The following is a 17,905-nucleotide window of genomic DNA, read 5'->3' as shown; positions in this document are numbered from 1 at the left end:
TGCAGATGCGTGAGTGTGTGTGGGTACCAGGATGGAAGGCATGTGCAATCCCACTCACCTGAGCACATCTCCCCCTTGTAGCGGACACAGGAGAAGTCGTCACACTCGCAGTACTTGCCCGTGATCTTGCCAAAGTCACTGCTGTGGCAGACGCACTGGCCACAGAGACACTCGCCCCGCTGGCTGCAGATGGGCTGGCCCTCCCGGGGGCTGCACTCGTCCTGCTGCGAGGGGCGGTAGTCCTCTTCCGAGCACTCGCACTGGGACCCCAACCAGCCAGGCCCACAGCGGCACACCCCACACTCAAAGGTCCCATTGCCATTGTTGCAGCGGGGGCTGTGAGGCTCAGCCTCGGCCTGGCAGGCACAGTCACAGTCGAAAGTGACCTGCACGGTGAGGCTGTCTTTGAAGCCCACAGGCTTGATGGTGAAGGACTTCTCCTTCTTCTGGGGGCAGCCACGCACTTTGGCCTCAATGCTGAAGCTCACCTGGATGGAAAGTAAGATCGTGTTCAGACACAGGGGATGCTGTTGACACTCCAGCCCTGGAGGGAAAGAAGCTGTTCCCTGCCCTGCCTAGGAATACTCAAACTGGGTGTCCTGTCCCCTGCAAGCCAAAGTTCCTCAGCTTTGTCACTACCAGGGTCTGCAAAGCCAAAGCAAGAGCCTGGGGACAGTTGTGCCATTGTGACCTGCTGGCTGGGTGTAGACATGACTTATAATCACGAGATAGCTTTTTTTAAAAAGGTAAATAAACCAGTTCAAGCAGAGCAGAACCTATGATCTTATAAACACTCTGTCTTGGCCAACTAAGCTAGCTGATTACATAATATCAAGGTACACAAAGCACTGTTTTGTGGCATTGTATGGTAACCATGGGGCTTCCCAGGTGGTAAAGAATCTGCCTGCCAATACAGGAGATGCAAGAGACATGGGTTCAATCCCTGAGTGGAGAAGATCTCCTGGAGAAGGAAATGGCAACCCACTTCAGTATTCTTGCCTGGAAAAGCCCATGGACAGAGGAGTCTGGCAGGCTACAGTCAATGGGGTCACAAAAGAATCAGACATGACAGCGACTAAACAACAATGGTAACCCTAACCCTAACCCATACAGTGTCACATAGTGGCCAACACAGGCTCAAGGTCTACTGTTCAATTTCTTTATTTTTATTTATTTGTTTGTTTATTTATTTATTTATTTTGGTCCCGCCTTGCAGCATGCAAGATCTTAATTCCCCAACCAGGGATCGAAACCATGCGCCCTGCATTGGAAGCACAGAGTGATAACCACTAGACCACCAGGGAGGGCCCTGTTCAATTTCCATATAACATTTCATCACTTGTGCAATCAAACATGTTTCATGCCAATATTTCTCACTAGGGTATGTGCACATGTGCCTATAATATAGACAGAAAGAGGGATAGATGGATGCAGATGGACATATAGACATTAAATGATACAGACATGGATGATACAACTATAGATAAGCCCCTCTTTTCTTCCCACCGCTTTCACCATCCCTCTCCCCTAACGCAGAAGCCGAGGAGAACCAACCACTAGTGGAAGGAAAGCCGCAGAGGGACTAAGGAGGCAAAATGAACATTTGCATTCTGAAATTCCATGATGGTGGGTATTTTCACCTATTCCGTTTGCTGCCAAATCTTCAGCAGCTAGGACAATGCCTGGCATGAAGTCAGGGCTCAATAAATATTTACAGATGACATTTCCATTTTACGTTGCGAAGCAAAGAAAGGCATTACCTTAGAGGAGGGTGGAAACTAGTAAAGGGCTGAAGGCAAGAAATATTATCATTTGCAATCGACGCTGCATAAACAGTCACCAAATGCAAATTTTTAAAAATCCTGATGGGGAAGTTACTTAACGGAGAAAGTTTAGGCAACAGAAGCCTCGGAGGCCAATGTATGACAAAACCCACTGAAAAAAAAAAAGAAGCCTCGGAGGCAAAGGCTGGCAGCTCCGTTACATCTGACTTGTAGGACGTTCACGAAGAAAGTACAGGGAAGGGGTGGGTGCCCACAGAGGTTCCAGGGTACAGACCAAGGTGAGAGCCACAGCGCTGCCCCTGTCCAGCCCACCTCACCGTGTCTCCAATCTTGAGTCCGACACAAGACTTCAGGCCTGGGATGACTTCGTTGTTGAGACATGTGGCGTTGAAGGATAAGGACAGCTCCTCGGGGAGGTCACGCACTTCCAGCTCTACTTTAGAGCGGATTTTCTGAGCAAGAAAGGGCAAAAAAAGGTAAGAAAACGGGCTGGGAGGACATAAGTAGGGGCCAATTACGTCCCAAGCAAAAACCACCAGGTGGTCCTGGACTCACCTGCCCTGCTAAATGCTGAGGTCCACCTCAGCTGCCACAGCATCCCTAGGAGCCTGTATCCTGCTAACCTTCCAGCCCAAGACCTGCTCTCGCTCTTTCTCCACTTGTGTCTAGGTGAGTCTGGGTAAAATCTAAACCAGCTGTGCCCTCCTGCAGGCCTCACGGACTTGCAAGAAAGGAGTGCTGATACTGGTCACCTTGGGTAGTACCACTTTCTACCTAATTTTTCATCAGCCTCACATTCCCCATAATTCAGCTCCCTCTTTCCTCTGTTGTTGGAGCCCAGCTCTCCCTCAGCCTGAACCCACTCCCAGTTTCAGGGCCCTGCTCCTTAACATCATCCCCATTGTCTCTTTCCATTTCACCTTCTCTAAGCAGTTCCCCTGTTGTTCCTATGGCTCCCTCCATCCCCTCTTGAGCCATTTCTGTTGCAGAAGGCTGCATTCCTCCCAGTGCTGCCTATCACCTAGCCTCTGGAAGAACAAGAAGAAGGCAGTCAAGGCTGCACGGTGGACTAGCTGCCAGGACTCCCAAATCTGAGGCCTCCCGGGTAATGCCAAGTGCAATGGACTCTTAGCAGGTCCATTCCCAGTGTAAGACACTTACCCCATAAGCATCCACAATGAGCTGGAGAACATTGCTGGAATCAGTAGACAGAACCCCCACTGTGGTCCCTGGGATGAGCTCACTATAGTTCTAGAAAAGAAGACAAAGATGTCAAGGGACAACTGATAAAGGTGGTGGTCTCCAAAAGCCTTCCCCAAACAGATGGAGGGTCTTGAAAGGAAAATTGAGGGAGGGATGGGATATTTTACTTATCACTGCCAGGAATATATCTAGCAGTTTTTCAGCCCTGAGGAAAATTACAGAGAACCTCTCACACCCCTCTTCCCACCAAATTACTCCCCTCCACCACTGCAAACATCAACATACCCATCCTGCTAGGTTCAAGTTTGGATGACAGAAGTTCACCAAAAGTAATCATTAGCTCCCAGGTCTTTCCTGATTGGGGACCATGGCCAAAGGTAGTCTGGGTTGGTTCCCTGAGATGGGTCCACCCATCACAGAGCCCACTCCCACTCCAGGAAGCCCCGAAGGTATAGTCACCTGGTAAAGATTGACTACACTTTCAGTCACTGCAAAAATCAAATTGATGTTTTTCTGGGATAGCTTCTCAGTCATCAGCCCCAAGGAGGGATAATCCTGTAAAAAGGGAGAATGTGGAGATTAGTTAAGAAGTAAGAAGTCTATTCACATACATCCCTGGATTCTAAACCTTAGGACTTGGTTGATTTGGGCGATGGCCCAGACAGTGGTGGGGCTTTAACTTTTTCACCCCAAGACAATGAGAGGCAAAGACAAACTCAGGTGTGAACTTAGGATAGATGAAGAGATACAGGCTTGTAGTATCAAAACTAAACATCTCTTTCTTCCTACTTAGATTTGAAGCATCCACACCAAGGAGCAGCTTTCTGGACCAGGTACTACCAGGCCTCGTCGTTTTGAAGCTTACTCCTGTTTTGTGGCTCCTGACAAATGCCTTGGCTTGGTGCTCACAGTGCTCTGCCACGTGATCTCAACTTTCCTTTCCAGTCATCATGCAACCCATCCCCCCTTTTCACTCACCACTGATCTGGCCCCCTGTCTTTCTCCCACCTAAAGTGGACTTCTTTTTGTTAATCCTCCTCCTTCCTTAGGATCCAGCTCAGGTCTCACCTTCTCCAGGAGGCATTCCTTGACCACGCCAGTTCACGATGAGCTTTCTTCTTTTGAATACCTAAAGTCTTTATCAACTGTTTCACCTAGTTAGCATTAATCATGCACCTTCTGTTATTGGTACCATATCTTCTTGACTAAACCAAAAACTCTTTAAGAGCAGGACATTATATAGTCTTGTTAACATTCTCCAACCCCGGTAAGGGCATGCCTAGTATGTATGTGTTCAGTCACTTCCAGTTGTGTCTAATTCTTTTCTACCCCATGGACTGTAACCCGCCAGGCTCCTCCATCCATGGAATTCTCCAGGCAAGAATACTGGAAAGGGTTGCCATACTCTCCTCCAAGGGATCTTCCCAATCCAGGGATCGAATCCATGTCTCCTGCGTCTCCTGCATCGCAGGTGAGTTCTTTACCACTGAGACACTGGGGAAACCCCAAGGCCCTGCAGAGACTAGATGTCAGTCATTATAGACTCACCCATTGCTTGGTAGTGCTCAACCTGCATATGGCTGATACCAAAAACTCAAGCCAAAAAGGCAGTGCTGACAAATTATGAACATGTCTCTGGAATCCTAGACCTTTCAGGGAGCTCATGAGATCATGAAACTCAGGTTCCTGCCTTTACACAGGTGTACATTTAAGCCACCTAGATGGAGTAGTGGCTATATTGTCTTTAAGAAATGAAGAGTTCACATCTCCCCCTATATACTCAGAGTATCAGTATTCTGCAGGTCTGTACATTTTCTTTATGGTTTACTGCAATTTCTCCTGTTTCCATGTAAACTCCTTTCCTTTGTTTTACCTTCTGTGGACATAGAAAACAACTTCTAAGAAGTCTTCTCATACAGAGTAGTGGTTACCAGAGGGGAAGGGGTAGAGGAGGATGAAATGGGTAAAGAGGATCAACTGTATGGTGACAGGTGGAAACTAAATTTGGGGTGGCGAGCATGGTGTAGTGTATGCAGAAGTAGAAAGATACTGATGTACACCATGAAACATATAATGTTATAAACCAACGTCACCTCAAAAAAAAAATAATTTTTAAAAAAAGTCTTCTTGGGACTTCCCTGGTGGTTCAATGGCTAAGACTCCAGGCTCTCCATACAGGGGCCCTGGGTTCAATCCCTGGTCAGGGAACTAAGATCCCACATGCTGCAACTAAGAGTTCATATGCTGCAATGAAAATCAAAGATCTAAGTGCTGCAACTAAGAACCAATGCAGCCAAATAAATAAATAAAATATCTTTAATGATTTTCCATATTAAAAAATAATAATAATAATTTTTTAGTTTTTAACTTTAAAAAGTCTTCTCATGTATCAGCTAAACCATCCTTTAGCCCTTGTATTCCAACTAAATGACTCTGAGCCCTTTATCCTTTCCTCACAGGACTGCTCACCATGGTTGGCCAGTCTGTCTCTCTTTGCTCTGTCTTCTTCCAATAACCACAGACAGCATGATGCTCCAAGAGGGGGCTAATTTGTACACAATTACAGGATGGCCCTGCTTTCCAGCTGAACATGTAAAAATCCTCTAGGTCTATTCTGGATGCCATGATGCTGCGGGCTGGTGCTGGAGGCAGTGGGGTTGTCAGTAATACTGAGCCCAGCCAGGACCACCTTTAATGGTTGTGCAGGTTGTACCCTGGATGAAGACAGGCTGCAAAGAGCCCTGAATCTTGCCCAAAGGAAGGCCTGTCATCTCCATATTTCATTTCATACACAAAGACTCTGCCTGAGTTAGGGCAGTCCTGGCCATAGTGAATAGGAACCATAAGTGGAAAAAAGAATCTCACCATGGTGGTGGAGGCAGAATAATGGTTGTCACTGCCCACATGACACTGCCCATCATTGGGCTGGACGATGCCTGCCAGCCTTCCATCCAGCGCTATATGGGTCTTGGCATCAGTGGTAAACACCAGCAAGTGGGAGGCATCATTCCTCCAGCCAATCTTCTCCTGTTTGAAAAAAAAAGAAAAAAAAAAAAGATGAAAGACAGCAACTTTAGCTATGGCACTGGTACAAAACAAAGACCCAAGGAGTTCCTAATCTGAAGGGCTAGACATGGGCTGGAGAATGGCCTCAGTCCCAGTCCTTGGAACACAAGCTGGAGCTTGTGGAGTTGTGTTCCAACTCAGCAGTTTCTGTTCTCTTAGAAAAACAGTCTCAGAGCTCACTAGTTTAAGCAGCTGAAAGACACCTACTTCATCTCCAAATAGAACTTCTTCAATGAGAATCACACGGCCTATCCAGAAACCCACCTGCATCTGCAGAGCTGGGCTGGGCTAGAAGAAATCTTGCCTGAACATCTGCCCACTTTGCTGAGGTTCAGTGAACCCAGCCTGGACTCGGATACACTTCCAGAGAAGGTGGGGAGATGCTCTCCCCAGTAAGCATCTGGGTCCCCTAAGGTTCAAAAAAATATCAGTTCTAGCCAGGGAGCAAATACAAGCAGAGGTTGTTTATCAGCAGCAACATGTGGCTCATAATGTACAAAGCTCTGCTTAGTTCCTATCTTGTATTTCACCCAGAAATCCCCACCGTTGAGCCACTTCCTCCCCATTTTGATCTGCACCAACCACACCTGGCGCTCCACATCCTCCAAACTCACATCACAGACGGTAGCCTGCATGATGGCATCAAAACCACCCTCTGGGGCATCTCGGTTCCGTGACACACTCTGCTTCTTCACCTCCTCATTGAAGCGGGTCACCTGGTCAGTTAGTGTCAGCACATGTTTGTAGCCGAACATGGGCAAACAGGTAGCCTTCATACTGGGGAGGGAAGGAAATGATTTAAACAGACATCTGACAAAAGATTGCAGGGAGGGGGACTTCCCTGGCAGTCCAGTGCTTCCAATACAGGGAATGCAGGTTCAATCCCTGGTCGGGGAACTAAGGGATCCCACATACCATGTGGTGTAGCCAGGGATAGGGGTGGAGAAAAGACTGCCTGAGGAGTGGAGAGGGAAAAGAGGGAGAGAGATGTGGAAAGTGGTATGACCAGTCCAGTTCTATGCAGCTAGAATTATCCAGAGAGTTTAGACTCCAAACCCTTCAAATTACTTAGGCATCACATTGAACTAACCTCCACCTAGCTCAGAGGATAAGAGAGTGAACTGTGGAACCAGACTGCCTTGATTCAAATCCCAGTTCCTTGACTTACTAGTCATGGAACCCTAGGCAAGCTTCTCTATACCTAACCTGTAAAACAAATGAGGACATGATAGCTAGTAAGGGTTGTTGTGAAGCCTTGTTGTTCAGTTGCTCAGTCATGTCCAACTCTTTGCAACCCCATGGACTGCAGCACACCAGGCTTCCCTGTCCACCACCAGCTCCCAAAGCTTGCTCAAACTCATATCCATTGAGTCAGTGATGCCATCCAACCATCAAATCCCCATTGTCCCCTTCTCCTTCTGCCTTCAATCTTTCCCAGCAACATGGTCTTTCCCAATGAGTCAGCCCTTCGCATCAGGTGGCCAAAGTACTGGAGCTTCAGCATCAGTCCTTCCAATGAATATTCAGGACTGATTTCCTTTAGGATTGACAGGTTTGATCTCCTTGCTGTCCAAAGGACTCTCAAGAGTCTTCTCCAACACTACAGTTTGAAAGCATCAATTCTCTGGCACTCAGCCTTCTTTATGGACCAACTCTCATATCTATACATGACTACTGGAAAAACCATAGCTTTGATTACACAGACTTTTTTGACTATACAGACCTTTGTTGGCAAAGTAACGTCTCTTATTTTTAATACACTGTCTAGGTTTGTCGTAGCTTTTCTTCCAAGGAGCAAGCGTCTTTTAGTTGTGAGGTTTAAGTGAGTTAACATGGGGAAGGTTCTCAGATCAGAATGAGGCTCTGGTTGCTATTGGTAACACATTATACTCAACACTTCTCTAAAGTAACATTAACATAACAATAAGCAAAAATTCATCAATAACTTTATGTCTCTGAACTATCAATAAATTGATAGATCTGTGTCAAACAGGAGCACTTCTGTCCCAGTCCATTGGTTTATTTCTTTAAATCATGGTTGACATCCTTACTGGGTAAACTTACAACCCACATAACTCTCAAATCTAAAAAGTAAAGCCGTACCCTGTCAGACTTGATAACCATCATTTTAAATTATAATCCATGAATTTGCATAGTCTCTCCACCAATTAAATAAATAAACCATGAAGTTGTAAGCCAAAGTCTCAAAGTAGGGACACATCAATTTATGCTAGAAGGTTAAATAAATATCATTTCCACTCTTTTATATTCCTCTAGGACTTATTTCTTTGCATTTTAACTCTGTAGGACCCATCTTCTAGATAGGGAGGACAATAACAATGGAATCAATCATTCTGAAATCATAACTCCTCTATTTACTTATCCATAAAGTTCTCTCTCTACGTTTGGTCTCTTTTCTCTTTTATTCTCTCTTGTCTACTATTTATTTGTGACCTAGACTGGGAAGTTAATGAATTTCCTTTCTAGGTCTCCAAATAGCTTTATTTATTATTAGCAATTTTGGTTTATTATTAACTGTTAACACAGTAAGTGGGTTGGCCCGCTTGCCAGACAGGGAGACCTTGGTAAAGAGGAGAAACAAGCTGGCCAGAAGGCAGCCAACAAAGCCAACATGGAGGTAGAAATAAGAAGCAGGACTTGGGCATATCTGGGGCAAAGGGAAGAGATGCTATCCTGGCTTCTACAGGAGAGACTTACTCATAGCAAGGGTTTCTGATGGCCTCTGGTGGAGAAATATACATGTATGGTGACACGGGCTTGTCCACAAAGGCCCCGAAGCCAATCCGCAGGTTACTGGTGAGCTTACGCATCTGGGAGGCCAGCTTGGTACCCAGGGTCTGGATGTTCCGCAGGTCATCCTTCATGGAGTAAGACAAGTCCATTAAGTAGTAGATGTCCACAGGGTAATCTTCCACCTGCCGAACTTGGACGGAGAAAATCTTCGAATCATCTGTAAGGCAGAAGGACGTTAAGTCTTCTCTTCTTCCTCCAAGACTTAAGCAGATTTGGACATGTTTACTGGGCTGTGCTGTGCTTAGTCGCTCAGTCGTGTCCGACTCTTTGCCACCCCGTGGACTGTAGCCCGCCAGGCTCCTCTGTCCAGGATTCTCCAAGCAAGAATACTGGAGTGGGTTGCCATGTCCTCCTCCAGGGGATCTTCCCAACCCAGAAATCAAACCCAGGTCTCCCACAGACAGATTCTTTACCATCTAAGCCACCAGGGAAGCCCATGAATATTGGAGTGGGTAGCCTATCCCTTCTCCAGGGGATCACCCTGACCCAGGAATTGAACCAGAGTCTCCTGCATTGCAGCTGGATTCTTTACTAGCTGAGCTATCAGGGAAGCCTTTGGACATATTTAGGATGAAGTAAATTTTTTTTTTTTTTTCTTTGCAGTGCCATGTGGCTTATGGGATTTTAGTTCCCTGACCAGGTACTGAACCCAGGCCACCACAGTAAAAGTGACAAGTCCTAACCACTGGACCACCAGGGAATTCCCTGAAGTAACTCCTTGAGCAAACCAAACTTGAAAGCCCTGGTTCCTCTTCCTCTCCCCTTGCAATTCTATTACTCTTTCAATCTCTTAACTCTCCTATTTTTAACCTCTTCTTTTCCATTCTAAAAGTCTTCACTGTCTCTAAATCCCCGTCTGTCTAATCCCTGGGTCCCAAGGGTTCGCCACCCAGGATCACAGAAGTGTTGGCAGTTACTACACTCCAGACTCTATAAAGGGAGGAACCGTGTTCCACTCTGCCCTGAATCACACATAGCCAACACACGCCTCGCACATAAAACGCTCTTAAATTCTTAATTGAATTAGAAAGTCAACATCAGTGCTTCCAAAAGCCTGTCTCTTAGCCTAAGTCTTACCCCCTCCGAAGGTCTCCTGCCCCTATTTTCTCTGCCCCTATACACGGCCCTGCCTCAATTTCACATGGAAAAGGGGCTTATAAACTGCTTCCTCATCTTATATATCATTTGAGCCTCAGGAGAAAGCTATATACTGGGTAAAACAGACATTGGGGAAAAGAAGAAACAGACATTTTTATGGCAGTCCACTCCAGTACTCTTGCCTGGAAAATCCCATGGATGCAGGAGCCTGGTGGGCTACATGGGGTCACAAAGAGTGGGACACGACCTAGCAACTAAACATCACAATCTTAGCAGGGTTAAATAACTTTCCCAAGGTGAAATAGCTAATCTGTGGAAAAGCCAAGATTCAAACTCCAATCTTCGGACTCCAGGTCCCCAAGCCTTCCATTTTCTTCCCTTCTCCTGCTCACACCTCCTCCCACATCCTTCTCTTCCCACCACAATTTCTTCGTGAGCCAGGGCTCCCTACCTGGCCGGAGGCGGAGGGCAATCCTCTGGGGACTGACTTGGGTAATCTGGGAGCTGTCTCCAGTGCCCTTGTCACTGAGGGGCCTAGCCTCCAGGATTCTGGCCTCGCTGATCGGGAACTCGATGGACTCCAGGGCGCAGTTATCCTTCAGCAGGTTCTCCTTCAGGTTACAGCGGGGCGAACCTGGAGACAGCGCCTGTAAGACAGAAGCCCAGGGGCAAGTCCTGTGATCAGACCAGTGGTGGCTCTCTGCTTCCTGCAGCCTCTACCACCTCCCAACCACCTGGAGCTGACCCAACACTTTGGAGCTAAACCAACATCAATGAACGCATGTGGTCCTTCCTAAGACAGTACCTAGGCCTGTTGTACAGAATGGGGAAATTGAGGCATCAGAAAGGTTAGGTGAGTGTCTGTTCTTGGATTGGCAGGTAAGAAGATGCAGTACAATAAGATGCCTATTGGGCCGTTTTTCAAACTGTAAAATGCAACCTACCTGTGGGTCGGAAAAATCAACATAGTAGGTTTCAACCACCCATTAATTAAGTAAAATGCAACATAATAGAATGGCTTCCCAGGTGGCTCAGTGATAAAGGATCTGCCTGCAATACAGGAGATATGAATTTGATCGCTGGGTCAGGAAGATCGCCCAAAGAATGAAACAGTGACCCACTCCAGCATTCTTGCTGGGAAATCCCATGGATAGAGGAGCCTGGTGGGCTATAGTCCCCTGTGTCCTGAAAGAGTCAGAAACAACTTAGCAACTAAACAACAACATAACAGAATAGAAAGTACCAAAGTATATAAGTAGTAAAAGTAAATATTATTTTGTGAAAGGTTTGTATATTGGGAAGTGGGGTATAAACTGTATAATAAATACGGTATACATATACTGTAGAATATTACTCAGACATAAAAAGAAACAAAATTGGGTCATCTGTAGGGATATGGACGGACCTAGAGCCTGACATACAGAATGAAGTAAAAGAAACACAAATATCATATATCAATGCATATATGTAGAATCTAGAAAAATGGTACAGCTGAACCAACTTCCAGGGCAGGAACAGAGATGCAAACATAGAGAACAGACACGCAGACACAGCTGGGGAAGCAGAGGGTGGGACACATTGGGAGAGCAGGATTGACATATACACTACCATGTGTAAAATAGATAGCTAGTGGGAACCTATAAAGCACAGGAGGCTCAACTCAGTGATCTGTAATGAGGGGTGGGTGGGACACAGGCCGAGAGAGAAGGGATAAATGTATATATATAACTGATTCACTTCATTATACAGCAAAAACTAACACAACATTGTAAAGCAATTATACTCCAATAAAAAAGAAAGAAAGAAAGATGATGCACTTCTTTCTTTAAGTCAGGGTCAAAACTGTTTGGAAGCCACTGTGTTAAGACACTGCTGGGGTGTGAGACCCATGAAAGCAGGGATTATGTGTATCTCCTCTCCCCTCTATTCCCAGCACCCAATCTGAGGCTGGCCACCAAGGTGATAGGGGAGGATACAGGGAGAGAACAGAGAGTAGGAGCTAAGAAGAGACCACAGCTCAGCATTGCCTCTTATTAGCTAGTCACTAGGGCAAGAGACCTCAACTCTCCAGGCCTTGCTTCGTATATAGAACATGAAAATAATAACAGCCCCACCTTCACAAGGATGTTCTACAGGACAACAATATAAGGCAGCACCCGTAAAACACAGGGTACGGTGCCTGCCGTAGGGTAAGTGCTCGACAAATGTTAGCTATAAATAGTTCCTGGATAAATTAATTATGAATAAACTTCACAAGCTTGGGCAAATCCCATGATGTCAGGCCACCAACCAGAGCCTGTTCTATCACTTTGCGCTTCCTCCCTCATACTGGCCAAACGGCAGGCTGAGCATCCTTCCAAACACCCTGGCATGTGCCCCACCGCCCTCTGGAGCCCCGTGTGTGTTTCCACCCAAGCACTGAACAGGGGGACACGCTGTGTTGGAAAAGACACTGGAAATCAGTAAAGGGGCTCGATCTTAGGTCTGCCACTAACCAGCCGTGTGACCTCAGATAAGTCATTTCACTCCACCGAGGCTCAGTTTCCGTCTCCCATCCACCCTCATCAGAGGGCTTAGATGACATGATGCTTTCAGCCCCTTCCTCCTCTGACATGCAGCAAACTCAGCCAGCACTGTGTGGACACAAGCCCACGAGGGCTTCTTGCCAGCCTTGTGGGGGGACTGCCTGGAAAGCTAGAAAACCTCTCCTGAGACCTATTTCACAACATCTAGGCCCTCGGTCCAACGATCCCCCACACCCCCAGCCACCCCCTCTCACACCACATTCAGAAGGCAGCTGAACAACACACACCGACATCCCAGAACAACTCATGTTAACATTTATGGAGTATGTACTGCATGTCATTAACCTCTTAAAATGAGTGAAACCTGATCTCTTTCACGCGGAACCAAGACACCTCCAAGCTCACCCTCAGCCTCCACCTCTAGGGCTGAGGCCCTTGTCCCGAGGCTGTCCGGGGCTGGGTGCACACTCGTGAGTGGAGGGACGTCCTCTGGGCCAGACCATGGTCTCTGCAGAAGAAACAGTGGTCTTGCTTCTCCGATGGTCTTCACTGTGCGTTTTAAAGTGACAACCACACAACACAAACTCTTTGACCTGTAACTTTCCTGGTGGCGCAGACAGTAAAGAATCTGCCAGCAGTGCAGGAGACCTGGGTTCGATCCCTGGGTCAGGAAGATCCCCTGGAGAAGGAAATGGCGACCCACTCCAGTATTCTTGCCTGGAGAATCCCATGGACAGCCAGGCTACAGTCCATGGCATCACAAAGAGTCAGACATGACTAAGTGACTAACACACACACACATACTTCATGTCAGGCACTGTAAGAAGCATTGTACGTGGAATATTGCAGTCCTTCTGATCACAGTTCTATAATGCTGGAACTATTGGTTTTTTATAAATTACAAACCTGAGGCTTGGAGGTTTCACAAATGAGGAGCTCAGTCTTAACAAGTAAGAAATCAAAGGTTTGGAGAAATTAGGTAATTTGCCCAGAGTTGCAGAGCTCAGAAGGGGCAGATGTGAGATGCTGACTAGATGGCCTGACTGTGATTAACCTGATAAACTGGTAAGTTGTATCACATTCCATGTAGAGTGGGAATCAAGACAGAGAATCAGGACTGTGGAAGAGAGTGTCCTGGGAAGAGCCACACTTGAGAATGCCCCGAGTAGGGAACAGAATGCTAGATGGGGATATGGGAGGTGTGGGATGGATAGGTAGCATCCTGTCTTCCCAGCCCCTCAGGGGAGTGGAAGCCATGTTTCCAGGAGACAGACTGAACCACAAGGAGCCATCCATGTTCAGAAAATCCTGAATCTGTAGCCTAAAACCTCTCCTGATGCTTGAAGTCCTTCTCCCTCTCCTGCCTGAAGAGGCTTTACAAATAGCTATGAAAAGAAGAGAAGCGAAGAGCAAAGGGGAAAAGGAAAGATATACCCATTTGAATGCAGAGTTCCAAAGAATAGCAAGGAGAGATAAGAAAGCCTTCCTCAGTGATCAATGCAAAGAGATAGAGGAAAACAATAGAATGGGAAAGACTAGAGATCTCTTCAAGAAAATTAGAGATACCAAGGGAACATTTCATGCAAAGATGGGCTCAATAAAGGACAGAAATGGTATGGACCTAACAGAAGCAGAAGATATTAAGAAGAGGTGGCAAGAATAAACAGAACTGTACAAAAAAGATCTTCATGACCCAGATAATCACGACGGTGTGATCACTCACCTAGAGACAGACATCCTGAAATGTGAAGTCAAGTGGGCCTTAGGAAGCATCACTATGAACAAAGCTAGTGGAGGTGATGGAATTCCAGCTGAGCTATTTCAAATCCTGAAAGATGATGCTGTGAAAGTGCTGCACTCAATAAGTCAGCAAATTTGGAAAACTCAGCAGTGGCCACAGGACTGGAAAAGGTCAGTTTTCATTCCAATCCCAAAGAAAGGCAATCCCAAAGAATGCTCAAACTACTGCACAATTGCACTCATCTCACATGCTAGTAAAGTAATGCGCAAAATTCTCCAAGCCAGGCTTCAGCAATACAAGAACCATGAATTTCCAGATGTTCAAGCTGGTTTTAGAAAAGGCAGAAGAACCAGAGATCAAATTGCCAACATATGTTGGATCATCGAAAAAGCAAGAGAGTTGCAGAAAAACATCTATTTTTGCTTTATTAACTAGGCCAAAGCCTTTGACTGTGTGGATCACAACAAACTGGAAAATTCTGAAAGAGATGGGAATACCAGACCGCCTGACCTGCCTCTTGAGACACCTATATGCAGGTCAGGAAGCAACAGTCAGAATTGGACATGGAACAACCGACTGATTCCAAATAGGAAAAGGAGTACATCAAAGCTGTATATTGTCACCCTGCTTATTTAACTTATATGCATAGTACATCATGAGAAACACTGGGCTGGAAGAAGCTCAAGCTGGAATCAAGATTGCTGTGAGAAATATCAATAACTTCAGATATGCAGACGACACCAAGCTTATGGCAGAAAGTGAAGAAGAACTAAAGAGCCTTTGGTGAAAGTGAAAGAGAGTGAAAAATTTGGCTTAGAGCTCAACATTCAGAAAATGAAGATCATGGCATCTGGTCCCATCATTTCACGGCAAATAGATGGGGAAACAGTGGCAGACATTATTCAGGGGGGCTCCAAAATCACTGCAGATGGTGACTACAGCCATGAAATTAAAAGATGCTTACTCCTTGGAAGGAACATTATGACCAACCTAGATAGCATATTAAAAAGCAGAGACATTACTTTGTCAACAAAGGTCTGTCTAGTCAAGGCTATGGTTTTTCCAGTAGTCATGTATGAATGTGAGAGTTGGACTATAAAGAAAGCTGAGCACCAAAGAATTGATGTTTTTGAACTGTGGTGTTGGAGAAGACTCTTGAGAGTCCCTTGGAGTGCAAGGAGATCCAACCAGTCCATCCTAAAGGAGATCAGTGCTGGGTGTTCATTGGAAGGACTATGTTGAAGCTAAAACTCCAATACTTTGACCACCTGATGCAAAGAGTTGACTCATTTGAAAAGACCCTGATGCTGGGAAAGATTGAGGGCAGGAGGAGAAGGGGATGACAGAGGATGAGATGGTTGGATGGCATCACTGACTCGATGGACATGAGTTTGGGTAAACTCCGGGAGTTGGTGATGGACAGGGAGGCCTGGCGTGCTGTGGTTCATGGGGCCACAAAGAGTCAGACATGACTGAGCTACTGAACTGAACTGAACTCTCCTGCCCAGCCTTTCTCTAATAGGCAGAAGGGCTTCCCCGCATGGATGGGACCATGAACAACACCAACAGTGCTATAGACTGAATGTCTGCATCCCCCCAGAATTCATACATTAAACCCTTACTGCCAATGTGATGGTATTAGGAGGTGGGGGCTTGGGAGGTGACAGATCATGAGGGGAAGCCCTCATGAAAGGTATTGTGCCCTTATAAAAGAGGCCCCAGAGTGCTCCCTGGAGGACTTCCCAGGCAGTCCAGTGGTTAAGATTCCACCTTCCAAAGCAAGCGGTGCAAGTGTGATCCCTGTTCAGGAAACTAAGATCCCACATGCTGAGAGGTGTGGCCAAAAATTGAAGGAAAAATGAAAAAGAGTTCCCTGTCCCCTTTTGCCATTTGAGGACATTGTGAGGAGATGCTGAATTTGCTGATACCTCAATCTTAGACTTTCTAGCCTCCAGAATAGTCAGAAATAAATGTTTATTGTTAAGCCACTGTGGCTACGGCATTTTTGTTACAGCAGCCTGAACAGACTAAGATAGATGGCATAAGCACCAACCCGGCCCAGGCAAAACACGGAAACCGCTTCCGGAAGCCAGCAGCTTCCTTTATTCTCTCAGTTTCACGGGTAAGAGGCAGAGAAAAGGCATCAGCAACAGGAAACAGCACACGAGACTTAACCTTCCTGGTTCAAAAGATCCTACAGGACTTCACAGCTCCTCCAAGTCCCAGAGAGATGAAAATCCTGCCCCATTCCCCTAGCTCAGCCGGGGACAGAACGGCAGAGAGGAGAACTCACGAGCATTTAGTGTTTTTGTACTCTACTTCTTCCTGTTCCTGCCCATCTCTCCCAACCCTTCTCTCTCAGGAAGCAGTCTCTTTCTTGCTCACAAAACTCCCTACTGTACCTCTGATTCCAGCTGCCCACAAAGCCCCAGGCAGAAAACCTTCCAAAAAAGGCAATGACTGGATGGACCAAGATGCCCTGTTGCTGATCCTTTCCAGGACTAAGACAGATGCTGAAAGAGAGAGGGGGAAGGGAGAGCCCAGGAAGCAATGAGAACAGCAAGGCTGTCGGGTATCTTCAAGCTGCATCGTAAAGGGAGAGAATGTTTTGGAGGGGGTTTCCTGACCCCCATTTTCTAACGAGGAACTGTTTAGTAGAAGAAAGTTTGAAGTACTAAGCCTTGCTGACAGTGCTTATGGTTTGTTATGAATTTCCTTAGAAATCTAAACACTAAGAAACAAAAACTGTCTCCTCCCCTCCCTCCGTGGTCGCTGACATCAGAGGTCAGGAACCTAACAGGGCTGCTCCTTGGCTACCCTCTCCCTGAGAGCTTGCTGTCCCAGAAGCACACCAAGGCAGTGACCTCAACACACTTGGGCTCCATTCCCTGTCCTAATAACCCAGGCTGAGCAGGTAGAAGGAATGCGTGCAGGTGACTCAGAGAGAAAGCTGGAAGGAGGCGGAGAGGAGTAGTCAAGTTCCAGTTCCTAGTGAAACCAGATGTTACACAAAAAGGGCAAAAATAACCCAGACCCAGGGAAAGAGTTGGAGCACAGAGGTGGGAGGCTCCAGCCCACGTTCTGTGTGAGCTGAATTCCCACCCTCTCCTGGGAGAATGACACATGCTGTTAGTCCCATTCTCCATTAATCCCATTTTAGAAACTGGGGAAGCACAGTGTGAATAACTGTCATTATTCTACTTATTTCACAGGGCTGGTCAGGGGATAAAATAAAACTGTGAGCAGGAAACACTTTCAAGATGTAAAAATCTCAGTGTAAGTCCTATATACTCAAGTCGTTTTGATTTGATATAAACAAGGATTTTCCAGGTGGTGCTAGTGGTAAAGAACTGGGCTGCCAATGCAGGAGATGGAAGAGACTCCAGTTCAATCAATGGGTCAGGAAGATCCCCTAGAGGAGGGCATGGCAACCCACTTCAGTATTCTTGCCTGGAGAATCCCTTGGACAGAGGAGCCTGGCAGGCTACAGCCCACAGGGTTGCACACTTCAGTTCAGTTCAGTCACTCAGTCATGTCCGACTCTTTGTGACCCCATGGACTGCAGCACACCTGGCTCCCCTGTCCATCACCAACTCCCAGAGCTTGCTCAAACTCATGTCCATTGAGCTGGTGATACCATCCAACCATGTCATCCTCTGTTGTCCCCTTCTCTC

General features: G+C 46.5%; 1 protein-coding gene across 1 annotated transcript in view; it reads right to left on the bottom strand.

The window, feature by feature from the left end:
- Positions 1-17,905, bottom strand: part of ITGB3 (integrin subunit beta 3) — a 60,719-nt gene that overhangs the window by 21,069 nt on the left and 21,745 nt on the right. Inside the window, exons 3-10 of the mRNA XM_061144293.1 lie at positions 10,417-10,612; positions 8,772-9,024; positions 6,668-6,830; positions 5,853-6,014; positions 3,447-3,542; positions 2,946-3,035; positions 2,102-2,236; positions 59-488 (exon numbers count right to left, since the gene is read on the bottom strand). Coding sequence (XP_061000276.1) covers positions 59-488; positions 2,102-2,236; positions 2,946-3,035; positions 3,447-3,542; positions 5,853-6,014; positions 6,668-6,830; positions 8,772-9,024; positions 10,417-10,612 — 1,525 coding nt within the window. The remainder of the gene's footprint in view (positions 1-58; positions 489-2,101; positions 2,237-2,945; positions 3,036-3,446; positions 3,543-5,852; positions 6,015-6,667; positions 6,831-8,771; positions 9,025-10,416; positions 10,613-17,905) is intronic.

Source organism: Dama dama, chromosome 5, assembly GCF_033118175.1.
Source record: "Dama dama isolate Ldn47 chromosome 5, ASM3311817v1, whole genome shotgun sequence".
Taxonomy (NCBI): domain Eukaryota; kingdom Metazoa; phylum Chordata; class Mammalia; order Artiodactyla; family Cervidae; genus Dama; species Dama dama.
Note: the sequence above shows the minus strand (reverse complement) of the source record. Positions and strands in the feature narration are given on the sequence as shown.